Here is a 27,537-nt window from a genome sequence, read left to right on the forward strand (position 1 = left end):
GACCCCATCTCGCTGCACCCTAAATACGAAATGCTCCCTTGGACACGTCGAAACAATCTCCTCACTACACCGTGGGAAACTGTCGACACTCTGGTGAGTTTTCCGCATTTGTTTCGTTTCCTGGGTTTTAGGGATCGGTTCAGTTTTGTAGAAGCTACACGTTGTAAACCACATTTATCTTGAATGGATGCTGAAAGAGTTCGACACAGAATCAGCGCAAACCCGTAGTTTGATAATGTTCTTTCAACATGCAACAAGCACTAGAAACCCTTTTGACCCTCTGCAGCGAGTTGGGGGCGGTGACTGGGTTTATTTCCGCATTGAAAGGCTCTGGCTTTTGTCGTGTTCAGCGAGCGTGTGTGCGATACCTCCAGGCTCGGTATTGTTGGTTTTAGTCTTTCTCTCACACATAGACTGATTGAATTTGCAATTATTGGCATATTTACTATATTTGGGGATTCGTTTTCATGTCTGTTACTAATTTATTCCGCCAGGAGTCGCTCTGGCTGGGCCCCTAGGGGTGGCAATATGGCGATGTGAGTGAAGATGCGATGTGCCTGTTAAATTGCAGTGGAGCCTGTTTTGTCAACTTTTAAGCTAAATTGTGTCACATAGAATGTTTTTATTGTTCCTTAATCCGGTACGAATACACTGCTTCACCCTGATTGTATTGACTGTTTGCACAAGGGGCTTCGAGGGATTAAGGGAGCAGTCATTATTTCATATATCCAACAGGTGCTCGTCTGCTTGGCTCTTCATTGCTTAGGAATGCCGTGAGCTATAATCAATTTGTCAAGAACCAAGGCAGACAGTTATTCGCATTTTGACTCTTGTTTTATGTATGGACGTTTTATGTTTAGTTACCTGATGAATTATCATGATATCAACAACATTGATAATGCTAACATAAAACAATATAAAACCATGTTAAACATGTAGCAATATGCCCATGATAGCTGGATCCTGGTTAATAAGGAAAGATACAAGATACCAGTGAGATTACAAGTTTGTTATCACTGAGGCTTAGCATCAGAGGAGATGAGGACAAACTAACTGCTATACAGACTTTACTGCATTATTGACTTTTAGCTGTACACCTCATTAGTGTATTTGCACATTGGTATGATAGAGGCAATTCCTACACGAACATCAGTAAATTCACGTAGATTTACACAAAGGTAATATTTAACTTCTAACAGACATGTTGTATGGATTTGATTTTCTAATTTATGCAATTGGTTTACATTCTGTGTTATGAATGTCTGAATTAAGTTAAAACCTGACAACTTAATCCAATAGTATGGATTGATTAACAGAACCCAAAGATGATAATACACAGGACAAATAAACATGTCATGAAACGTGTTTGCAATTGCAAAGGAACTAAATTCCAGTTACATATGCCTTCCAAGTTCGATAGCTAACTTATGTGATGATAGTCTAAATTTAGGGATACATGTTTTCTCAGTAGTACTGGTATTGTTTTCCTTAACTGATATAGTAAACTAAAAGAATTTAGCTCCATTCAGCGTTCGAAGTAGATGCCAGCCCGTGGGCCCAGCACCAGTTGTTTGTGCATTGGACCATCAGTTTCAAATAGTTGCAGGCTCATGTGGCCTTCAGTAGATTATCTTGTCAATTTTTTTTCCAAACAGAATCTTTATCAACGTCTGAGAACCATCCATAAATCATCATATAACTTGCAGTTCCACATCCTGGTATTTCAGCAATTTGCACAGAGGAATGGCAAAACCAGTCTTTACCAAAATACAGTCTAAGTAAACTTCGTCTCAGTGTATTTCACTCCACCACTGAGTCTAACAAAACCTAGCAGAAGGTCGCATCAGGTAACCTATGAGCAACCAATGACAGTCCAATCAAATGCAAGACGGTTAAATAGATTTAACCAATTAGACAACGGCTACTATTTAGGGATCGGAGGGACTTTCAAAATATCCAGGTCACCGACACAGATCTCTCCACAAACAAAAATCAGCATGTAACAGTTATTTGACCTGCAGTATATACGCTTTGGGGTTTCTGTTGACATGGTTACCATTAGCTAATATTTCAGCAAGATAACATCCTTGAATATTGTCAAAAACACTATTTTCAGCGACTGTTTACTCACTGTTGTCATGGTAGTACGTGCGCCGTGTGCATCACCCGGAAGCGATCGTACGCTAAATAGCATTCAGAATCATTCGGGTACGAACCTTTTCCAGATAAAAAGTTCATAAGGGATGTATGAATGTGCACTTTCGCGATTTGGTAAGCTGTGTTCTGATTTTTTCAATCTCAAAGGTTACCTGACATGACCTCCCATAAGGTTTTGTTAGACTCAGTGGTGTAGTGTAACGAAAAGTACTGAGGATAAGTTTACTTAAGAATGAAGATTTTTATGGATATCAACGTCTTTATATGAGAGAACAACGTTTCAGAGTTAATGCTTACACCTTCATCAAGCATTAACTCCGAAAGGTTGTGCTCTCATATAAAGAAGTGGATATCCATAAAAATCTTCATTCTTATGCGTTTCACTTCTAAATGCCCTTCAAAGACTTGATACGTTTACTTAGACTGTATCAAAATACAAATTTCTCTCAGTCACATAGTCTTCGGTTATTAATTTTTTAGAAACAGTGTGAAACTGTGTTCAGTGTAGTGTACTTTGTTTTTATTGGTTTGACTATAACAAATTTGGCTTGAAGATTTCATTCAGGGCCTGTAAATTTTAAAGCCTGCTTTCACAGCCAGCTCTGATGCCCAACTGTCAAATTGAAGTATTGCAAACATTGGCTCTACATATATCTTTCACTTAAATATGTCACATTGTTTACTACTATCATATTGTAATAATTGTATGTACTAAGTAACACATGTAGAAATATAAGTGATACTGATTATCAACCCAATAATTTTAATGTTCGGTCATGTCTAGTTTTCTTGAACTGAAATTGTTTTTGTGAAAAGCTGATGTGATTGTGTGTTTTCTGCATTCTTTAATCAGGTGTAGGATGTCACTTTCACTGCAAGCAACGTTTTAGACATACTATACTATGATGAAGGGAATTAACTGATTATGTAAGATGTTTTAAACTATTCTTACATTGTTAACTGGGAAGTGAAACATTATGCAGTGCTTCAGATCTGTGGTAATGCTCATGGTTCACTCATAACCAGATAAGTATCATACACTACACCTTGCCTGTTATGAATTATCATTGGTGTGAGCTAACAAAAGCTATGAATAACAGACTTTGTATACCAATTTCTTACTTTTGGAAATGATCAGTAACCATTCGTTGTACATCTGGCTTTGAATTTTGCCAGTAACTCGTGTAATTTGCTGCTAGAGCTGTGCACACCCAGACTGTTCATGTACATTTTTCATAGTTTGGAAACTGCTTTAATACGGAAATGTGCTCTCCCTGTCTTTCTATACCTGACTGAAATGAATAAAAATATTTTAAAACAAAACAAAACAAGAGCTATAAATATGAATGTCAAATGAGATAACTTGTAAAAGTAAAAAGTGAAGCAAAGAGGCAGGCAGGTACCTGTGTATACTATACAGATCTGTGCTGATAGTGTGGTGATGCCTGACTTCATTTAAGTGTTGAATGTGTTTAGTAAGGTGGTAAGTAGTTTCAGGTTCTTTCATGTGTTTGTCAATAATCATACCTATGTCAGCTCAAATATCACTGGTCTTTATACACAGTAAACTATACAAATAATAATCTCACTTATAATGTAGTGATGGATAAAAAGCTGTTGTTTGTTTCAACCCACTTGTTTCATATTATAGCCAAAATGCATGTGAGTGAGGTTTAGTTTTGTGTCACTTTTAGCAATGTTTCATCAATAGCACATCAAAGGACACAAGAATTGGGCTTCTTACATTGTACCCATGTGCCATGTGGGGAATCAAACCCAGGTGAAACACTTTAACCACTAGACTACCCCACCACCCAAGTATGGTTACAATGAGCTAAGTTATATGTTTGAACTGTATTGTACTCTATATGTGTAACAAGTAGTTATTTTTCTCTGATAACTGGTGGAATGAATAGTAAGCAATTGTTGTCAATATTTATATTATCTTGTTAAAATTAAATATAATTTCTTACATGATTATAATAGGCCAGTTTCTGAAATTAAGAAAATAGGAACTCTAACGAATCCAAATTTTGAACAAAAAACAGCTTTTATTCCAAATTGTTGATACAATCGTGGAAAGACCTGATTTGGTGCAAGACAGTCATTAAACAGGAATTAGTGGGTGAGTTTAGTTTTAGCAATATTTCAGCAATGTCAGGGGATACCAGAAATAGGCTTCACACATGTGGGGAATCAGACCAAGGTCTTCAGTGTAATGATCCAACACTTTAACCTGTAGGCTGCCCCACCTCACTTCATTAAATAGAACGGTTTACCAGTGACCCAGTGATAACGTCAAAGTGTCTCTGTGTTAATATCATTCCAAGGTTCTGGATTTGTGAACATGTACATCCCTTGTCACATGAGGATTTCCCTGTAGTGTTTTGAGTGAAATACGATTCCAGGTCAAGTAAAACCGTACTCAATCACAAGCGTATTTTCATTCATTTCTTCTTTTTTTCATCTTTAGTAAACATGAAACAATGGCGTTGGTGATGATGACTTTTCCAACTGGCTGTACCTTGCACCTGACCTCCTACCTGTAACCCCAGGATGCGACCCAAAGGCAGCACTAAAAATGCAGTGCAGGTCATCACACGCTATATGTGTCGATTCTGTGGCCGGCAGTTTCAGAACCTCCAAGAAATGCAAACTCACACACAAGTGCACTTCAGCGAGAAGCCTCCACATGCTTGCTACGTGTGTGGCCGCACATACCGCACGCCATCCAAGCTACAACGACATGTGCGGGTACACAGTGGGGAGCGCCCATATGCCTGCTCCATCTGTGGTAAAAGGTTCACACGATCAGATCATGTGAAACAGCATCTGAAAGTGCATATGCCACAGCGGCAGAAGAACGTGTGCCGTTTGTGTGGGATGAGGTTCATGAGGAGACAGACCCTTCAGGCGCATCTACGGAGCCATGGGATTGTTCAGGTGTGTTGTGATTTTTGTGTCTGTTACACTACACTGTGTCTGTTGTGTTTTAGCTGTCTGTGAAAGGTTTCTGGTCCTGATCTGCCTTTCTTGTCATCAAAGACTTTCCTTAGAATAAAGTTTGGTTACAGTATGGTGCAGTGATCATATAATTGTTTGATGAAAAGTTCTATTCAGTCCGTGACTTTAACCCCAAATCCAGAGCCAAAATGTAGAAGAAGTTACACTAGAAGTTGATCTCGCTTTAAAGAATGATTCATGGAAACTAATGAACCCAAAATATTTTCTGACATTAATATCACTAACATGTAAGCACACCCACTAGAAGATCCTTAAAACTACCAATGCTCAGGGTACCATTTACTTGCTCTGATGACAGTGTGTGTATCTGTTCGTGCCCAAACTGCAGTGTAAAACAACAGTGACTAATGCTGTTTTGTCTATCCAGGTTTTCTCTTGTAACCGATGTGGGGAAGCATTTGAATCAGCGCTTCAGCTGCACCACCACAAGGAGACACACAGCAACATCTTCTATGGACATAGCAGCGATGGCCTTGATGCAGAGGGGGGATTACCAATTAACATCAAACGAGAGCCAGGAGGAGAAGGGGGAGAGGCAGAGGAGAGTAGACCCATTCTTGGACTTGCCAAATTTGGCCTTGGACCTCAACCAGATGTGAAAGAGGGCCTGGATGGACAAGTGAGGGAGGAGAGCAACAATCCTGCAGTTATGGCCAAACAAGCTCTTGACATGGCCTTGAAGGCCCAGGAAGAACCAGAATACTCAGAGGAAAAACCTAGTCAGGTTAATGGACACTTAGGGGAAGATGACGATATCAAGTCAATTGTTATTGACAATGACATTGCTGAACAGGATGATGAAGATGTGGAGAATGATAACGATGGGCCATCTGTTTCAATATCTAACTGTTTCTCACTAGCCGAGGGTGAGAACTCTATTGCCGATGTAGATTTAAAAGAATTGGAAGAAGTAAAGGCTACAACATTCAGTGACGGAATGAAGATGATCCTGATTCCTTCAGATCCAGCTGATGACGACAAATCTGATGATTCTAATGAAGAAGCAGATGATGCTTCTGATAAAAAAGACAATGAAGAAGAAAAGAAGGATGATGACAATATTCTGGTAAGCAGCTCAGCAGATGTGTCATCATCTAGTAATCCTAAAAACCAAGCATCAGGTCATCTTGTCTCCCTCCTTCCAAAACCACCACCAATCATAGCAGCTCCATCTGTGCGAAAAGAAACCCTGAGAAACCAATCAACATCATACACCAACATGAGAAGCCTTTTAACTGCAGCACCAACACAAAACATTCGACCATCACGCCCCGAACCGCCTTTGCTGTGTATGGGAGTTCCAGGGTTGTCAACAGCAACAGCGGGAGGCAAAAGTTCAGGGTTTCTGTTCGGGAAGAAAATGATCCGATGTGATCACTGTTGCATTTGGTTTGAGGATCACTCGATGAGCCTTCTTCACATGAGTCTTCATTCTGCCGACCCATCGGATCCTTTCACATGTCGCAAGTGTCTGAAACGTCTCGGGAACCGCTTGGAGTTTATGGCACACATTGTCTGGCATCTGGACCCCAGCATGGAAGAAAGACTTATGAAGAACAGTTAGTCACTAACACTCCACTCAGATATCTGATCATACTATGTATTCCTATTCAGAATATGTCAGAAGAAATGTTTTTATGGATATTTTCCATGATAAGAGACTGTCAAGAAACACACTGAGATTGATACTTCAACCTGAGGGGTTTTCCACCCTTACACAGCTATTTGTAAGAACTAGTTGTGGCAAGGTCTGTATGTTTCACATGAGTCTGTCCCACTTAACAAAATTAAATTGTTTTTAGTCAGTAAAAGTCACTGAAAGGTTCTGTGGGAAAGGTTTTGGTAATCAATAATTCATAAACATAATGCAAGTGTAACTTAGGATTGCTTTTATTTAGGCTTTCTCATCACTGTTTTTCAAATTCTATTATAATATATGTTATTTTGTACAGAGAACTCAAGAAAAACTTTATTCTGAAATTTTTCTTCACAAATTTGTAATTCCATAGAGAAATGTTCAATGTCAGAATCCTTCTTTAGACTGTTCTTGGAATATTAGGTGCAGTGACTGCATCAGTGTCAGAGGTCCAAAGAATGAGAATAGAAAAAAAAAATGACTCATATGTTATTGATTTGCAATTACATTGATCAAATAGTAAGTACATTTGTACATGCAATCACGGAATCTTCAACTCTCAAGTACTGAATAGTATAGAGAAAGAGACCTACATGTCTTTTTTGGCAGATGTCTATTTCTGGTGAAAATACTTACCAGTTGGAACAAAATTTACACAATAGTCAAAATTGTTGTCAATAGACAATTGTTGACAAACAGCTGTGAAAGGATGCAGAAATATCTTGTTGAGTGTACCATTTAAGTTAGTAAGGCCATACCAGTCTTATTTCTTGCTGGTCGTATTTTTTCAAGAATAAGAAAAAAAATATAAAATTTCCTCGTTAAAAAAATAAAGTCATAATGTTTTTATTGACCAATCTAATCTGTCTGATTATTTTTTGCTCCATGTACACTAAATTGCCAAAAATATGTTTTTAGTATTTAGAAGCACTATTAATCTGACTGATGATTTTGTTTTCATTTTTTCCCTCCTGCCTTTAGGTTTTCTGAGGAAAAAGTCCAGTAAACAAGAAGTAAAATTGGCCTGGGACTTCTGGGACTTAAGGAAATAATTATTTGAAAAACTAATTATACTGTGTCTGAAAGTGTAGAACATGAATCATTTTATGAAGTGATAAGTTCTTATGTTACTGTGTCGGTAATGTAAGAAATGATATAGGATATAGGAAACAAGTTGATTGGAATGAAAGTCTCTTTTGTGTCTGTGTTTTGGAAATACTAACAAAGAAAGCACTGTATGATCAGATATGTAGGTGCTTTGTATGTAAACAACATGTAATTATGCACAAATTATCTTGCCCGTATATGTTAGATGCTGTTTGTCCATGACATGCAGACACTTCACTGGAATATTAATCAATGTTTCATGGTGTGATATATAATACATCTAAGCAATTTTAGCAGAGCAGAACCTATAATTATATCATAATATGTTTCTTGTTTGTGTATTGTTGACTTCTGAAATGTGCCTATACACTCTTTCTATTTTGTACCCTCAAGTACTTGTTGCAACAATTGTGATATGACTGTTATTGATTGTGGGTTCTTATTTCATCACTGACATTGAAGAGTTATCTCCCTTGTATCAGTGGTTTATCTCACTGGGGATATTTCCAGATTGATGATCATGGTTTATATGTAGGAAATTATTCATGATATTGAGTTACCTTTTTTCATACACCTGTATTTTTGGAAATATTTTGAATGGGTGTTTTTAGTATGGTTTCTTTGGGAATATTTGTAAATTTGACAATCTTTTCATTCAACAAGTTTAATTTTCATCATAATTATGTTTGATTGGATGTATTTTATAAATTTGATTTTTGTAAGAATTTGCATAATTATTGAGGATTGTCGACAGATGATCTTAACATGCCAATTCTTCAAGATACTTCCTATTGTATGTACAATGCGCTGGCGCTGAAATGGTTGCCTGTTAGTTGTTGGTGATTACTCAAGTACTACGGGAGTTCACCTCCTTCTCATTTCTTTAAGCCATGACAAATTTTGTTCACTAATTTGATTTCATTGAATTCACTTGGCCAGCCAAAGGAGGTAATAAATTCGTCAGGCTGAGCAGTAGATGTATCCAGGGTATAGTGGAGATTTATCGTAATGTATGTCCTGGAAATATTGAGGATGCTGGTCTTAATTTTGCAGTCAGACCTGAAGACTAAACTTTGGATGCATGGGAGAAGTGTGTGATTTTTTTTAAAAAAGGAAACATATTTTCAGTCACTTAGACATTAGGAGCTTCTCTTTAAAAGAGGATCCTAGCTATTATATTTATTCAAACAATAATGAGACATGTATTTTGGGATGTAATGTCTAGGGCTGGGATGGGTTGCCTGAGTTCTGAAGTTCGGTGAATATTTTTTAGTACCTAGGCCCTGCACAAACTGCATTGATCTGTGTCATCACGACTGTCTCTGGTAACTCTATAGTCCAATACATTACGTAAATTCATTGAACCAAGGCAGTGAACCAAACTTACTGTTTATATTTGTCTTTTTGTGCCTGAGATAACCATGTATTTAAATTAAGTATGGGTCTTACATTATCAACAATTTGGACATTTAGACAGTGGCGTGTCTCTCAACCAATGAAAGGCCATGATAGCCTTTCTGTCTACTACTAGGCAAAACATCAGACTGCAAGTAAACATTCTTGAACAATTTGAAGTCATCCATCAATGATCACTGCAATGACCAATTTAGTGAATAATTATTATTTTGACATTTTAGTCCTTTGAATTTCCATTTTATTGGGTAGCAAATATTTCACCATGATGATGAAGCACAGTTACGATATGCTCACAGGAGAAATCAATCTTACAATACTACAAAAGCTCTAGTTGGTCATAGTTTGGTACAAGGTCTACAGTTTCTACCTGTTCCAGCCTTAGAAACACCTCTCACCTTCTTTTCTCCAAATATCAGATAATTTAAATATTACAGGCTGAATAATATGTAGCTTATTTTATTTCAGTAAAGAATACTGGCACCAAAGCTATTGAAACATTCACCCTTTGATTTCAGATATGAATATTGAATATTCAGTGCACTTGAGAAGGCAAGTTCAGCCAATGTGTTCTTCAGTGTGCCTCTGAAATTCCCCATACACAATTCCAGCTAGTAAAGAGACTACTGATTTTCTACATGTTCCTTTGGAAAGTTCATGTTTGTATTTATTTCTCATTAACATGCATTTGTAAAACACATTCTTTGTATTGTTTCTTGTTTTTGTATGCTTCACTGTATTACAGTGTTATGAGTATTTTATATGTGTATTTTTTTTATATACAAAATCAAAGGGTTTTTTTTAAAGTAGAAACCATCAGTTATATATGCACAAGGGGTGTGGAAATACAAGGAAATGTTTATCAGTCCTAGAAGAAAATTTTCTGTTTTGTCATTCATAGAGAAATAGAGTTCTTTTTTCTCACAGTAGCAACTAAAATCATATTTCAGAACAGTTTGCAGATTTTTATTGACCAAGATGATTTTATACAAAAGGACAGATCTCATATAAAATGAAACTATTGCTAGAACATTCCTGGAATACAGTGTATAACAAATACACTCTGGACATTTAGATTGGGACGAGAGCTGAGGCTAACCAATTACTACCTAGGGAGTCAAGGGGCTTTTTACCCGACTCAACCCATGCACCAATAGGAAGTCTGTGGGTATTAGTAAAAACTGCCCATTCAGACATTGTTAGACAGAATCTTTGATAAACACTTAGATTCGGGTACAATATGATCTGCAATTACATGCACTGAAGTTTAACAAAGCTATATCTTTTCTAAAAAATTAATTATTTAAGTCAGGAGGAATGCGAGTATAGTTAAGTATAGTTAATGAAAGTTACCTTGGCTTTTTAGTGAATATGTGTCATGAAGGTAGTGTGTGATGGGTCTGGTAGTTTGGTGGGAACTCAGGTCCTGTTGAGTACCCACAGTACCAAGTACCAAAGTTACCCATCCCAGCCCTATTCTGGACATTTTACTTGCCCAGAGACAAGTGATCATTGATTACATTTCCACAGCCCTGGACAGTACTACTATATTTATCCATCACAAGTGCACATTTAATTAGCATGTGCTAGTGTTTGCATCATTGTCATTGTTTTAGTTTTTGCATGTTTTCTTGCATGACTAGAGAATATAGATCCTATTTATTGTATTTGTATGAGATTATTGTTAATTATTGATATTTTGTCTTATTTGAGTATTTGTATTAAAGAGCACTGTTTTCACATCTTATAAGAGGGTCAATATAGATGCATGGTAGACAGAAAGTGAACACAAATAATAATGTTATCTTCTTTCTTTCTACTGGTTTTCTTTGTCTGTTTTTGTTGCAAACTTTGAGATAGGGATAACGGGTAGTCAAGTGGTTCAAGTGTTCGCCCATAACATCATATATCCAGGTTTAATTTTTCATGAGGTCAGAAAGTTTTATGCCCGTTCTTGGCATTATCCCCTGAAATATTAGTAAAAGGAGTAATATTGAGCTTATTCTTTTTGAAAGGTTATGTTCAAATAAAGAAAACATACTTGTGACCATGGTAACTGTCTGTTTCATACAGCTAATGTATCATTGCTGTGGAACCAAGCATTGATAAATATCACAAAACCAGTTCAGATATCTTAGTCATAAGCTATTTTCCTAAAGCAGGTCTCAAACAAATGAGACTGTATTTTTCAGTGTTGGAAGAAATATTGTTTGCATAATATTTTATGTAGATAAAGAATAGAGAGAAGGGACAATGAAATTGGTTTCCAATATAATGAAATTGAAACATATTGTTTTTGTTTTTAAGATGATAATTGTATCAGATTGAATTTATGCTGTGTCAAACAATCAAACTGTCAAACAATTGTCTTTGAAACCTAGTGCTCTAGAATGATTACTTGTATTTAAATATGTATGTGTATACATGAAATTCAAGCATAGTACATTTTAAGGCGATGTGATATGAAACTATTTGATGCTATTGTATGAAAAGTCTTCTGTTTATTTTATTTCATGTTGTTTATTTAATCTTATGTTTGTGTTTACTTTTACCTGTTAATTACTCTTAAATAATTTAATCAACTTCTGTAATTTATCACGTGTCTTCTAGTCTTGTGGTAGCTTTTAGTTGATATTTATGAAGGTTTGTTAGTTCGTCAAGTCAGATATGGAACTTGGATATAGTGAGGGCGTGTACTGATTAACAGTACTCCCAGGACTCTGGGAAATTGTACGATGTGTACAATTGTTTGTTTTTAAACAAAGAAAAATTATATATTGGTTATTTAAGACATTATAAACAAGAATTATTGTGACAGTCACAGAATATTTTGATCACCAGGACATTGTATGTTTGTTAGACAGCAGAATGGTAGTATGGTGTGTGCTGGAGATGTTATAGCTTGGATATTAGCCTTTGTCAGAATTGAGCAGATGTTTTGACTTTGCAGTTCTAACAGGATCAAAATTTTATTTCAATTTAGTCCTTGGTTCAAGTTCAACTTACTATAAAGCACAGCAAAAGAAACTAAAAAAATGAAATAGTATAAACATAAGCATTAATGTATATGTCTTCTAATTAAAAACTTAAGCAAAAAACAGAGACCTGTTCCTTTTGCTGTTGAGTAAACTTGCAGTGTTACAGCTATAATGAATGCCTCCTGCAAGTGAATGAATGATATCAGTTTCATGTTGTAGTTTGTGATCAAGGAAAGTTATTCATCAACCTTTTGGGCACCACAGTAGGTCAATTGTCTACCGAGCAGCAATTTTCTTTTCTGAGTTTTCTCTCTGTGTCATGACCTTAGCAATTATGACCTTAGTATGCCTGCATCATACCTATGCTTGCAGGTTTCAGCAAAGGTGCAACTGGCCCAGTCCACACATATGAACATGACCTGATAGAATTGGAATTCTTCTTTACTGAACTGGCACTCCTTCTTTCAGTCTACTTGAAGATGATATTATATTGGTCTACATCGCAGCCTCTGAACACACTGTTGAATACAAGGTGTATGTTTGTGTATCCAGTAAAGTTGACAATCAGCATTTGTCAAGAAGTGGTGGAAGGAAGTAACTTAAACATATTGTGATGAACTTTTAGTGACAACTTCACATTAACTGAATGTATCCATGCTGAAGTCTGTCTCAAAAGTTTTTTGTGTGAAGGTTTCGGAACAGACTGGACTGAAACTAAGGCATAATGGTTGTCTGAAACATGTACATTAACTGGAGAAAAGTCCAGTTGAGCTGTTGGGCATGCTTTTGTTGCTTCATGTAGAATCAACATTGTTTTCTGATGGTGTTATTGTAACTGAAAACATCTTAAAGTTAAACTCAACTGCCTTGAGTAACTGGTCATCTGTTTAGGGGCCAAGATCATACGTTAGAGCATAAATGTAATTCTGCAGATAGGAACCTAATGCATATGTGACATTGTATTTGATCGTATTTGTGACTTCCAGTCTTGCTGGGCCACTGGAGACAATATCATTTTGCCTTAATGATATATCCTCGAAATATTTGTGTAAATGACCTTTGTAAATTCAATTTGGTAAAGTGTGCTGTTTGGAATAAGAGATTGCATAAATCATTGTTTTGCTAATCAGCTCATCTACAGGAGGACTTACAGTTCCAATTAATTATGTTGGATTACTTGTTTTGAGTTCAGATTAGCCAAGAAACTTGCATGCATCTTTGTCAGTAGTGATCTTATTATACTGTGTCTGTAAGTGTTGATATACATGTTTGCTTTGGCATCTTTAGATGTAATCTTTGGGAAAAGTTGAAATTCTCTACTCAAACTCAATAACTGATACAGCAAGTGAACCATTCAGGATCAGTATCCATCCAAGTTGGTATTGCATTTTACAAGTAATATACTTTTATCCGGGCTTTTGAAAATAGACTTCAATAATTTCATTCTGTTTTTATGGAATAATAAGGTAATGTAAAGTAGTAACCAAAAGTGTTGTGTGACAAAAAAGCATGCTTCATCAAAGTGTTTGTTGTGTTGATTACCTTCAGTAACTGTAACCCAGGAAGCAGCAGTGTTATGGGTGGGAGTTAAAAGCCAAATGTCAAAATCTCTGCATGGATCCTACCCTATCCCACACCCCATAACCATCCCACCTTACTCCAGATTCATAACTCCCTAGCCCACACTAACCTCTCCTTACTCTCATACCCATTCCTGCTTTCCCCAGAACCATCAGTTCCCTCCCACACCACCCTGCTTGACTGTAGAACAGTCATTCTTACCCCACACCCATCTCTTCCTACTCCAGGACCACCAATCTCTACCTTTTACCCCCATATTTATCTCCAACCCTTTCCCCTACAGACCCACAGATCCTTGTGGACCCCTATACCCATCAATTTATTTACCCCCAACCAGGGTTCCATGTCAAGGGGAACTCTGCCTCTGACCCTCTTTCCATGTTGACAGCTTCTCAACCAACGTATTTTGTTTCCACGCCACCTCTCATTATCCTTCTGCTAAGTAGTATGTACCACTTCTGACTGTACCTTGTGAGTGCCTATCAGCTGTTAATGTGATGTTTGCTAGAGATTCACCAGTTGCTTGTTATACATCAAAAATGGAAAGCTGGATGAAATCAGTAGATATATTAAACATTTTGCACATGTGTAACCCAGATATTTTCTATGATTGTTATTGGAGATCCTTCAGTGGTTTAATATTCTTGTTGCAACAGGTATCTTTTTGTTGCTTCAGTATCCACCTGCATTTACACCTTTGATTGTTAAGTCAGCTCAGCCTTGATCGTAGTGGTTGCTCACCCTTGACCAGAGTGACAGCATGCCTTTGATTATAGATCTTCGTGACAGCTCATCCTTGATCAGAGTGACAGCATGCCCTTGAGTATTGATTTTGTTGCCAGCTCACCCTTGATCACAGTGACAGCACACCCTTGATCATTGATCTTAGGGCCAGCTCACCTTTTATCTTAGTGACAGCATGCCGTTTGGTATTGATTTTGTTGCCAGCACACCCTTGATCATAGCTGTAGCAGATCATTGAACATAGTGGCACATCTTTGATATTAGTGATAGTGAACCCTTGATCATTGTGCCAGCTCACCTTTGATCAACCTTGATTCTAGTTTCATAGTTTCAGCTGAACTGTGATCACAGTACCAGCTCACTTTTGATTGCAGGTTTTGCATCACATTCATTCCTAATAAAAAGAATTAGGCCTAAGTTAACCTATTCTTGTATCAGAAAATGGTTTGTTGGGACTCTTCAAACAATAGAAGAATAAAGAGAGAGTTATTTTGATTTGGTGTGTCAAATATGCATGAATAAATTTTAACAACTTTTGATCTGTAATCGAGAAGATATATTTGCACAAAGCAAGACACATTTTATGTGGGTGTTACCACTGAAATGTGTGGATTTAGTTTGTTGAGTAGTTTATGAATCTTTTAAACAGTGTACTTGTTTGAGTCAATTCTGTGCTTGAGTCTGTTTTATTTTATTATTCGTTCACAAATTACCCATGAATATATCTCCTCACCTCCACTGTGTCAACTTCATTGTTTATTTATGGAAAATAAACACTGTTGAATTATTTTGGTGTTCTTTTCGTTAAACCATCTCTGTAAGGAGATGACGGCAAGCGTACAGATACACTTGGGAATTGTATCCAGGGTAACCGTTCTACTACACTGTAAGACACAGGGAAGGTAACTGTCCTTACTGTCCAGTCTGTAAACTTCTGTGGCCCAGACGTCTACTACCCTGGTATGTGGCACTGGGTTTCACAATGCAACTGGAAACTTTGGCAACGCAGACCTATGCGCAAATACAGGTATATCATCTTGACTACATTTCTTTTTCTCGTTTACAGAACGACCCGTGAAGGTCTGGGATAGAATAGGCCTTCAGCAACCCATGCCTGCCATAAAGGGCGACTAACGGGACGGTCAGTGGTCCAAGCACATACTTTGTGAACTGACCCGTGAAGGTCCGGGGTAGAATAGGCCTACACCCCTTGCTTGCCTTAAAAGGCTATTATGCTTGTCGAAAGAGGCGATCAACGAAATTGGGTTGTCAGGCTCGCTGACTTGATTGACATATCTCATCGGTTCCCAGTTGAGCAGATCGATGCTCAAGCTGTTGATCATTGGATTGTCTGGCCCAGACACGATTATTTACAGACCACCACCATATAGGTGGGATATTGTTGAGTGCGGCGTTACTCCGATCACTTACAAACCTGTTTAAGTACTTACACAAGAAATATGTGCTACCTCGGAATTAACTTATTTTATGTAATTCGAAGATTAAAAGTATATTAAACAGGAAATATGACTGTTAAACCATAAGAGATCGAGGACGGTTTGAACCGTCACAACACCCCATCAAAGCATCAATACAGACTGGCCACATGATATAGCTTACAAATTATTGAAACTGTTCGAGATTCCATGTTGACCTGACATCTTTATCGCAGAATTCTCATATAACAGCAATCTGGACCACAGAAGAATATAGATCGAACAAATATATGTTTGGAACACAAAAGTTTTAAAATGTTCGAAACCTGAAAGGAATAATTGTCGGAAATGGAAAATGTAGTTCATAACTACGCACTATGTACAGCACGTTCAAGATTTTCCCAGAACACCTCCTGACCTTCCTGATCATTCGTGTACTCCACGTAGGAGTCTTGGCGCATTAATTCCACAATGTCAGGGGGCAGATCCTTCACTGGTATCTTCTCCAGGACTGCCACTAGCAGTGTGTTTCGTCCAGTGTGGATACTCTCCATCTTCGCCATCTCTACCTCATACTTACACCAGTAGCTCTTCAGGAAGTTTCTTGATAGGATTATCAATATCCTCCGGCTGGATCTGATGGCGTTCAGGATATTTGCAGCAATAGCTTCCCCCACAAGAAAGTCTCGATGGTGGATACAGAGACGAAGTCCACGCTGCCCTTCCAATATCCGCCTCATGTCTTCAACAACAAATCCTCGGTCCTCGTCAGCATAAGAGATGAAAGCATCAAACTCAAACTGAGGTCCACCTTCTTCCTCCTCAGCAGCCAGATAACCCCTGTGTTTTATTCGCACCAGGTAGTAAAGCTTCCTCAGTTTCCATCTAAACCTGTACACTATTCCTGTTATGGACAAACTCAGAACAAGCATCGCAAGGCAAAGGACACCGACAGATAAACCTAAGTAGTAGATACACCTTTTGTCAAGGTCGAGGACGATCTGATGGATGTCTTTTAAGAAACGTTCTTACTGTCATCCACGCAGATCATGCAATCAAGATTGGGCAATCTAAAAGAATTATCTATCACCCATTTCAATAAGTTCAGCGTCAAGCAATTGCACTTGAGAGGGTTGTCATGAAAGTAAAGCTGAAAATCCCTTCTTATCATGCAACTGACTTGATGACGCCACAGAGATGGGAATTCATCAAAGGCGTTTCTTAATAAATTGATGTGATGATTGTCATATTGCAAATGATTAGTTCGATTTTCCACGACATGAGATAACTGGAACTAAATTTAAGATTTAATGTTTGAAATTCAGCCTTAGAAGTGAATTTATTTTATTATTTGATAAGTCCAGGTATTCTAGCAAAAGAGATTTCACCAAATGTGTAATTAGTGAGGGTATATCCAAGGTAATTGGAACTGATATCCAGATATTTCAAGGATGGAAAGCCTTCAGCCAGTACATTTCTGTGGTGCCTGTGCCGACGACCCCTTAAATTCTGCCCTACTTTGTGGCTCAGTCACGTTAGTCGAAAGCACACCGATTCAAGACAAAACGAAATGTGTAGGCCAAGGGCAGTTGCTTCCAGAACATAACACAATATTTACAGTTGTTAACAACCGTTCAGCAGTTATGGTTACGTAAGTATTTTTAAACTGGTGGATATATATACATGATCGTTGTTATGTCGAGGCTTGTCTCCTTTGAGAGGGGGTGAACTCGGTTGTCGTTACTTCACTCTCGTTATAGAATAATACGCGCGATATGTGGTGCACCACGCGATAAATGTAGATCTCGTCCGCCACCGCGGTCTCTGCACGCGAGTGAGCTTGCAACGACCGGTGAACTTGGCACGAGCACGTGACAGTCACGTGGTTACTGCACTGTAAAGTAACGCTACAAATACGTAGTCTTATTTTCATTAGTTTGGTGATATTGTCAGAATGGTTGCTGATTTCTTATTTCAATCGCATCCTTATAGTCACATCTGCAGTAGAATACAACATGTCGCACAATTTGTGTACCACTTATTTCCGAATGGCTCTCATGGAGGTTCTATGGTGTAATGGTTAGCACTCTGGACTCTGAATCCAGCGATCCGAGTTCAAATCTCGGTAGAACCTGAAATTTTTTTTTATTTTCTAATTGGTATTTTACATTTATCAAGATTTCAAATCAGGATGCATCTCAGAATAAATACGTTTTGATTTTATTATTGTTCGTTTAACTTGATAACTAACTGTTTGCAACAAGATGTACTTTTTCATACCCTTATTGAGGGCAGACTGGAAGTGAGCTAGTCTCCCCCATCACACTACATTACACCCTATGCTTTTTGTTTTGTTTTACTTCCTTTTCTTACGAAAACAAATCTTTCTATTATGAATCATTTTTTTTTAAATCAGTGAAAAAAATATTAGATCAAATGAAAATTAAATTTGGTTCTGAAGAGTTGTGTTGAAATATAGATACACTTTTAAAAATTACTCCAACTAGAGTTGTTAAACATTTGAAAAAGAAATTAAGCAAAGCCTTTGAAACCCTTTTTAAATATTAAGTGAACACACTGCACCATAGTTTGTATATGGCAAGCAAATATATCTAAACTAAATATACCAAATATATAGTATCTGATGAAATGCATAATGTGGATTAACAAGCTGACATCATTGCAGTTTTTGTGACTGGTACTTCATACAATGTAAACAATGAAACCAATCCATTGTTTGTGTGTAAACTGAAATTTTACTTTATTACAACTCTGTCGTTGATAATTTTTTTAAAAGTTATTTTCTAAGATAATAAAAATTAAGATGATAAAAATTATATATTTATTTCAACAATTCAATATGTCAAAACATTCATAAAAATTACAAACTGTACAACTACATGAATTTGCAGTAATGCATAGCTACAACTGTATCTAACATGCACATCAAGACCTAAAAAAGAGCCATTGTAGAACTACAGCAAAATACATGCCCAATATCAACAATTTCACAGTAAAAACACACTGGATTTCAGTAAATGATTAGAAAATCACCTGATATATAAACATCCTGATACCTAATTCATCTCTAAAGGAATAACTATCTTAACTCTTTCACTTTTCAAGTAAAAATGTAACACCAAATAGTACTTCAACTATTTTCAAACACAGTTGATTTATGTTACATCAATTTTCCAAAGAAATTGACAACTAATTACATAGATACTAATTTCTTATATTTAGCATCATATAATTCCAGACAATTCTTTATGGTGATTGTTCATGCATACAAAATAATTACTCTTAAAGACGTTCAAAATTACATTTTATCAACCAAAAATTGTGACTAACATTTGATTAGCTATTTATACCCAGAGATTTTCTGTGTCTCACATTTGTTGTTTAACCACTCTACACCCTCTCTCCAAATATCTACAACTTTCATGCAAGGAATATTCTGTCATGTACTGAACAAACTGATGTTCTTCACCCAGTACTTACACTGTTGCCCATTGTTGATGGAAATGGAATCGTAAGTTGGGCAGTTCATTTGACCTATTAATGTCAATAAAATGTGTTTGCAACAAACACTTAATTCTAGTGACTAAAGTTGTTCAAGTAGACATTCATTGCTCTCTTAACACCATACCTATTCATTAAAAATTATATATCATATATTAAAATTATATATTACAAAATAAAGTGCCAAAATTCAAAGAAATCTGTCTTATTCAAAGAATCCAAAGAGAGCTAAGAGACTATTACAGACTAACAAAATATTCAGCTTCCACAAATTCAAACATTGACATGTTTTATAAGCACTGGTCAAGTTGCCATTTACTTTTCCGTTAGTTATCATGAACTGTGATGAGTATGCACTACTATGGAAATGCAACAAAAATAAATGACAAAAAAAAAGGGTATTGTCGTAAATCTGGGTATTGTGATAAATCTGGGTCTATACAGATTTTTTCCAAGCCGATGTCATGATCTCCATCCCTCTCGTGAGCAGTTCAGATCAAGATTTCTTGTAACTTCTGGAAACATGGTCTCTGGATAACAGTATGTGGCTTAATGCAATGGGAACCTAAATGAATGGTCATATAACAAAGTTCACAAGGATTTATCAATTTAAACACTGGGTAGAACATCTGTGAGATTACAAACATGAAGAAAGGGCTGGACTCATCTGAGTACAATTTGTGATAAGTAGTTTTGCTCAAGTAGTTTAAGCATATACTAGTTGCCAAACATTAAAAATGGCACATAATAGCAAAACATTTTGATGCAACATGAGAAAAGTGTTACGTCATTTGGCATGTGTACACCCATCCCGCGAGTGAGCATGGTTTCACACTGCTTTTAGCAACATTCCAGCAATAAGACGGCTGGGGGACACCTGAAATGGGCTTTATAAATTGTGCAAATATGGGGTGGCGGGAGTCAAACCAGGTCATTGGCATATGCTTTAGTCCTACCCCATTGCCTCTCCATAAATATCCACGCTTGTGGAATAAGTGTCTTGAGCAACAAGTCACCTTACAGTTATACTGATCAGTTGATATATTGACCCTGCATTCCAAATGTGTGAAAATATACATGTCAAATATGTGTTATACTTGGGACATGCTCCCTTCAGGTGAGTGAGTGAGTTCAGTTTTACACCACTTTTAGCAATATTCCAGCAATATCATGGCAGAGGACACCGGAAATGGGCTTCACACACTGTACCCATGTGGGGCATTGAACCCGGGTCTGTAGCATAATGAGCACTCCCTGGAACTGCCACAGTGGTGAGAAGCATTAGATACTACAGTTGTATCTCTGTCTGACATCCCACAGCGGTGTCTTTCATGGGCCACTCTGGACATAAATTCCCTGCATTTCCAATGTGGTAGAAAGCTTGAAGTACGAATCTTCTTTGGAATCACTAATGTGGTGACAACCATACAGAAATCCTAAACAGGGTGGCAAGTAAGGGGTGTGGCATGAATAACACCCACATTGAGCATTGAGATACAATAACTGAGATGTCATATAAAAATCAAAAAGGAATAAAACAGTGCAAGGATAGCTCACAGTGGTATCTTTTTGTACCATATTTAAATAGTTGTGGATGGATACAGTGCTTTATAAATACTCATTATTATCATCATATTCAGCAGCCATATTACAACAGTGTATGATGGGGCATCACACACACACAGTTTGTGTGGGGAATTAAGCAGTGGAAGAAGTCTATATGGATTAGAACGTTTTTAATTATCAAGGATGAAGTTGCAGAGGGCTGGGCGTCTGACTTTGTGTGCTGGCGATTTGTGCCTGACTCTGGAGTGCGGGTTCGGATGGTACTCGACCAAAAAAGTACTAGAATTTGTACTTTACTAAGAAAGTGAAATCCCAAATATGACTTGTTGTATCAAGCATGATGGTTTCATACAGGTTTTTGCATCATTTTCAAGTATGTCGTGGTCAATAATTAAAGAAGTTGTCATCCATATTTGTTCTATCTGACTTCTAAGGCCTAAACATGCCACTCAAAGAAGCGAATCAAACCCTGTTTTCAGCTTTATAAACCCTTGCTCCAACCACCTGGCTAAGAATCTACCCCATCATACAATTGAGAGGTTCTGACAGAATCTGCTAAAGAAAACATGTGATTTAGTTTAAATGGAAGATTCATAAGTGGAGTCATTTCAAAGCCCAAGATGAAATGCAGTGATTAATGCTTGCATCCCATTTCCCTGAAACACTTAATTCCAAAATACAAATGATAATTGGTACTTACCAAACAAAGTTATTCCAAAAATTTCTAAACTGTTTACACACATACCATGTAACACACTACCGAATCTAAACTTACTAATGACATGACAATATATTCTGAGAGTGAGTGAGTTTTATTTTTAAGCTGCTTTAAGCAATATTCCAGCTATATCACGGCGGGGACACCAGAAAATGGGCTTTACACATTGTACCCATGTGGGGAATCGAACTTGGGTCCCAGGCGAAATAACGGCCTGTCTGACTGCCCGTGGCCGGAAACTTTTGAGTCATGCTGCCTGCAAATTTACTCCACCAGCCCGATTGTCTAGCTGAAATTTTTAAGGTTGACCTACTTTCAGTTGGCTGTCAGGATGATCATTCAATTTTAATTGTCATGTCACATTTTGATTTAAGAAAGATAAACGAACGCTACGAGTATATTCCATAATCATACATGAACAACTCTTCAGCCAGTGAATATAGAAATAGGACAGTTAAATTGGCTGGCTTAGTAAGCTATGCTATGATTGGATATCTGTAGTCACATGCTTAAATAAGAACAAAAAAGACTTAAGGGTTACTTACTCGTTTGTACTTGTTATAAAATGGCAGTGTTTTTGTAAGTTATTGTAAGTAAGTTAAAAAGGTGGGCAGGCAACTTTCAAGATGGGCAGGCAACATTTATGAGCCATCAGTCTGGCTGTCAGGTTGAGTTGAGAAATTATTTCAATGACTGCTATAAAAATGGTTAAGAATAGTCTGTCTTGACTCAAACACGTCTCTATTTACACAATATAATCTGCATATCATTACTATGCCAACAGTACTATGTCTTGTTAAAACGATTTTAAAAATCCAACAGCATACAGTCAAGTCTTGTTAATCCCACATTGTCCGTCGCACAGCAAATTGTCGGATTAACGAGGACGTCAGACTAAATAAATGAGACTAAGGTACGTTAATTCAATTTGTTACCAACAAACGCATGCGATAAAGCCGATTATTGGATAAATGGAGGTCGGAATAACAAGACTTGACTGTATCTCATTAAAATTATGCGATCAAAATAAACAATGACAGCTGTGAAAATGATTGCATTGACACTGGCTCTTAATTGTCTTGAACAAACTAATCTAATCTAATCTAATAGACAACTATGAAACAAGGGCATTTGCAAATATTTTGATATTCCCTCATTAAACAATGAAAATAATAGGTTTGGCAAGTTTCAACACAAATAACAATAATTATTAACATGATGAAAGAACAACATTGAAAGCCTACTACAGAACTATAGACTGAATGCACCCTTGAGAACTTTGTTCTCAACATTGTCAATAAAGAGGGAATGAGTTAGGTTTTATGCTCCCTTTAGCATATTCCACCATCATCATGAAAGGAGCACAAGAAATTGGCTTCACATACTGTACCCATGTGGGGAATAAACCTCTTGTCCTTGGCGTGACAAGTGAACACTATAACCACTGGGCTATCCGACTGCCCCATCAATGAAGAGCTCAGTTGTTGATGACAGGCAAATGTGAGATTCATCATTACACATGGACACTTATCCTCTAAAACTCCAGGGTTTGCCCTTCAGTAAACCTACACTAAATCTCCAATAAATTCATGTGCTTCTTGGAGAGGAAAATTACCTGCCCTTGATTTTTGTCATCAGTTCACCAATCCAGTGTCAGTATTAGTGAATGGGAAAATATAAGTAACTCATAAGGGTCTCAGCAGTAATTTGAGATTGAAAGAACCAGGGTACAAGATCCAAAGGTTAGGACTGGTTTACCAAAGTGTGAGCTCTATAGGATATTGAAACATGGAATCATGATATTAAGTGTTCCAACTTGAGCCACTTACTATTTCAAGGATACAATTAACATTTGGCACAAAAATGTTTCATTAAGAATTCCAGATGATTAGTAGCTTCTAGTGGATCACTTTTATGAATTATTCTCATTCTGTTTCTACCTACACTTCCATTGTCCAGTAGAGATGGGATGGATTTACTAGTCATATTCACCTGAGATATTTGACTGGGCAAACAGTAAATCCTGCTGATATCTGATTGGCTTAGCCTTTTTTGATTATTTTTAGAGTGGATTAATTGATATTGATTCACAACAGAACTTGATTTTTTTCTGAAAAATGGAAACACTGGAAAAAACATTTTTGGGACTAGATACAACTCCAGGAAATGTTCTGATACAATCCGATGAACAGTATTCAAACTGAAGATGTTAAATACTCTGCAACTTACCACTGCATTTGCCAAACTTCTGTACGGCACAGCTGCAGACCATCAGCTAAACACAACACACTGATCATACTTCACATCTACTGTTAGATGGTACTTACATCAATACAGGACATGTACAGCAAAGGCACTAGGAAATGTGGAGTCTAAATCTAATTCGTTGATAGAAACCTCCCCAGAAAGTCTCTTTCCAGGAGGCTAATTTTTAAACTATTGTATCCCACTTGAAGCATAGGTTCTCAAACTGTCTTCCACTTTACTACTCACAAGATGATAAGGACCACCTGGTTCGTACAAGACTACAGATAAACTGTAATGGCACGGCAGGAGCTTAATCCTTAACCTTGTGTTCGCAGCGTAGCAGTCTTCCATCAACACCTGAATCGCTTAATATCACTTGATATTTTCAGACTTATTATTTGACAACTTTTCACACTATTACATTCACCCATTATAGTTGTAGCCCTCAGCACCTTGGTTCAGCAGAGGCAAACTATTCTAGTAATGTTACAAAGACAACCACACAAGACAGCCATTAACCTGAACCCTACAGATCTTCACAGACTTACCTACACAATCAACAAACTACAGGACACATAAATGCTGACAGAGTGAAATAAAATTTACAAAGCACAAATCAGTTAAAAAAACAACCCAATAACAATGTTTGATTGTGCTGGCTTGAGCACAGAGGCCATATATTGCACTGTCTAAGGTACAAATAGTTCATAAAAACACAAGACACAGGTAAACATGTCAGAAACTCACTTACCCCTGATGCTGACAATCAACACAAATAACTGAAGAGAGAGGTTCAAGAGTAATTATAAAACAGCACAAAATACAGCCTTCATATAACGTCTTTGACGGGGATGATACCTTTTATTGTTGATAACTCACTTATTAGTCTGAACGGATAAGAGGAGAAAATAATTCACAAATTAGTTTGACAAACATTCATTACTTACAAATATTTAATATTTATAACCTTCAGACTGAGCAGAAAGGGAAACTCATCTAAAGTATTTTCATTTAACATTATAAATGTGGTATCTGAGAATAGTTGGTGGTATGAGTCAATAAACTAAACATTCAAAAGGTGTGGCCTGTATCAGAGGGCTAATGTTCTTTGATGTACTTCGTAATGACATGAACCAAGACTTTACAGTGATATGTAAAGTATTGTGGAGTAAGATGAGGGGTTAGAAGGTAACAAATATGGCATATTGACACCTGTGTGCAAAATAACTACCATGCATAGTGTCCAGTGCATTTTTTGATTGCCTTCCATCTGTCTAGAACCAAGGTCCTATGACATTCTTATGTAAATCAACATAAGACCTGTATAGTCTATCTTAGAACTCCTCGATCTCCATATAAATATCATTTTTCGCAGTAGTATACATTGTCCGTATGCATAAAGGTAAAAACTGAGATTTAAATGGCAAATATGCAAAATACATACAGAATATCTAGAATTCATGGATACATCTTAATGACAGGCAGTAAATATGCAACAGTTGAGATTCAATATCTCAATCATGCACAAGTATGTCTTCACAATAATATCTTACATTGTATGAGGATATTCCTCTTTAGCATAAAAGTAATCAAAAACCCCTTAATATGTGTAACACATTTCACTTAAGACTCGTCTGAGTAAAACAAACTTTACTGGTCTGATATCTATTTACAATTTGGCTGAGGCATGTCTGAGTGTATCTTGATGTAAAGTCAGAATCGCCATTGTTGCCTATTTCTTCTGCCTTGTGATTACTGTTTCAGACCAAAGAATGAAAAGAGCCAAAAACAATAAAATACAAACACCACTCATACAAGTATCTACAAATTGTACATGCAATCGCACTAGAGTGAGTGAAGTTTACGTGACGATAGCTGTGCTTCTTGGTACCTGTTACATATACCAGTACTTGTGTTCAAAAGTTGAGTCAGTAATTACACCAAATGTTCCATTTTGAAGTGAGTACATTTTTATGCAGATTCCAGTAATGTTATGGCGAGTGACATCATCGTAGCCAAACAGGATATCAAACCTCTGATATAACAAGTGAATCTTCAACCAACAGGCTACCTCACTGTCCACCCTCTTGGAGTAATCACTGACATATATACATACCACAATACTTTCATGATCATTAAGGCAGACAATACATGTTAAAAATATGGGCTGCACAAAAACAGGGGCCATAAACATGTCTCTCTAGGTTATGACAAAAGAAAAATGTTAGAGTTACTTCCCTTGTTGCATCAATCCCCATGAAGGACACAAAGTGATAGTTTTTTAGTCAAGGCAGAGATGCTAACCCTGAATCTAATGAAAGCAGAGTCAAGCTGGGCACCCAAGGTCCAAGTTGACGGTGGCTTGGCCCCCTTCATGAAGGTAGTGGGAAAATGTCTAGATTTAGCATGGTAATATGCCATTTCCTCCATTTTCTAGATATACTTAACCAGATAAGACACAACTAAAATTAACAAATATAAATGGATGTTTACTTTAATTTTTTTTTACTATTTGTGGTTTTCAAAACACTAAATTTATGACATAATTGTATTTTCTAAAAAATCAGAGCTTTTAAAAGACGATTTTGTGTTTGAAAAGTGGACTGTGTCTAAATTGGAATGGTTGGCATCTCTGTAAAGACATGGTAAACATACAAACATCTTGAACAGTAGAGGCAATTAACACCAACAAATCTGCTCGCAGCATTCTACAGCAGCACAAATATACATGGTATTAAAATCTGGTGAGACTAGTGATATGGTTCAAGACACAGATGCAGTTATACATCAAGTTCTGTTTGGTTCTCAGCAGTCCAAACGGTAGTATGAACACTATTTCTCAACTATAAAAAAAAAATAAATGTGCAGCACTGTGTGCAATACTTGTACAAAGTTCAACAAACGTAATTTATTGCACGTTTATATTCCTTGTTTTGTTCTCATACAAACTGACCTCATGTGTTTCTGAAAGTAATCAGAGTATCATGAATACTGCTTTGGGTAAGACTGGAAATAAAAACAATTTCTATTCTACATTCAATAAATAAATAAGTTTTGATTCATTTATGGCAATGGAATTCATTTGTAAATGACTAGCTTAGTCAAACTCACATACATACATGAGTTGTTCCATCTAGAATTAGATTTGATTGGACAGATTATTAACCTTATTTCTTCTGGCATGGTCAGTACCATAAACATCAAGAGCATCTTTTGATACCATATTTACCACAATAAATGCCTGTCTTCAACAAAGTTATTCAATCTAAATTCAGATTTGACTGAAGTGATTATGGAGCTCCCTTCTTCAGGAAGGCTGGAAGCATAAACATCAACAGAATCTTTTGAAACTCTATTTTCCCCAGTAACTGCTAAAGTTTCCTGACGTCAGTCAGATGGCACTGACAT

General features: G+C 36.9%; 1 protein-coding gene, 1 non-coding gene and 1 pseudogene across 3 annotated transcripts; 2 read left to right on the forward strand and 1 right to left on the reverse strand.

Moving 5' to 3' along the window:
* The first annotated feature begins 21 nt into the window (after positions 1–21).
* Positions 22–7,630, forward strand: LOC137277908 (uncharacterized). Of its 2 annotated transcripts, none has more exons than XM_067809909.1 (3): positions 22–93; positions 4,631–5,100; positions 5,549–7,630. In XM_067809909.1, the coding sequence occupies exons 2-3, from the start codon at positions 4,714–4,716 to the stop codon at positions 6,743–6,745; spliced, it is 1,584 nt and encodes a 527-aa protein (XP_067666010.1). In that variant the 5' UTR covers positions 22–93; positions 4,631–4,713; the 3' UTR covers positions 6,746–7,630. The 2 variants fall into 2 exon arrangements, with proteins under 2 accessions (XP_067666010.1, XP_067666009.1); XM_067809908.1 differs by lacking the exon at positions 22–93 and adding an exon at positions 125–379.
* Positions 7,631–16,444: 8,814 nt separating this feature from the next.
* LOC137278858 (toll-like receptor 4) lies at positions 16,445–26,559 on the reverse strand (annotated as a pseudogene).
* Positions 18,139–18,210, forward strand: Trnaq-cug (transfer RNA glutamine (anticodon CUG)). The gene has a single exon. It is a non-coding gene; the product is annotated as a tRNA-Gln (tRNA).
* Positions 26,560–27,537: the final 978 nt, after the last annotated feature.

Source organism: Haliotis asinina, chromosome 3 (assembly GCF_037392515.1).
Source record: "Haliotis asinina isolate JCU_RB_2024 chromosome 3, JCU_Hal_asi_v2, whole genome shotgun sequence".
Classification (NCBI taxonomy): Eukaryota; Metazoa; Mollusca; class Gastropoda; order Lepetellida; family Haliotidae; genus Haliotis; species Haliotis asinina.

What these genes read in the sequence shown, in the direction of transcription:
- LOC137277908 (XM_067809909.1), top strand. Translation starts at nt 4,714, where the DNA reads ATGCGACCCAAAGGCAGCACTAAAAATGCAGTGCAGGTCATCACACGC. An exon ending in GGAGCCATGGGATTGTTCAG is followed by an intron (nt 5,101 to 5,548) that starts GTGTGTTGTGAT and finishes TTGTCTATCCAG; the next exon opens with GTTTTCTCTTGTAACCGATG.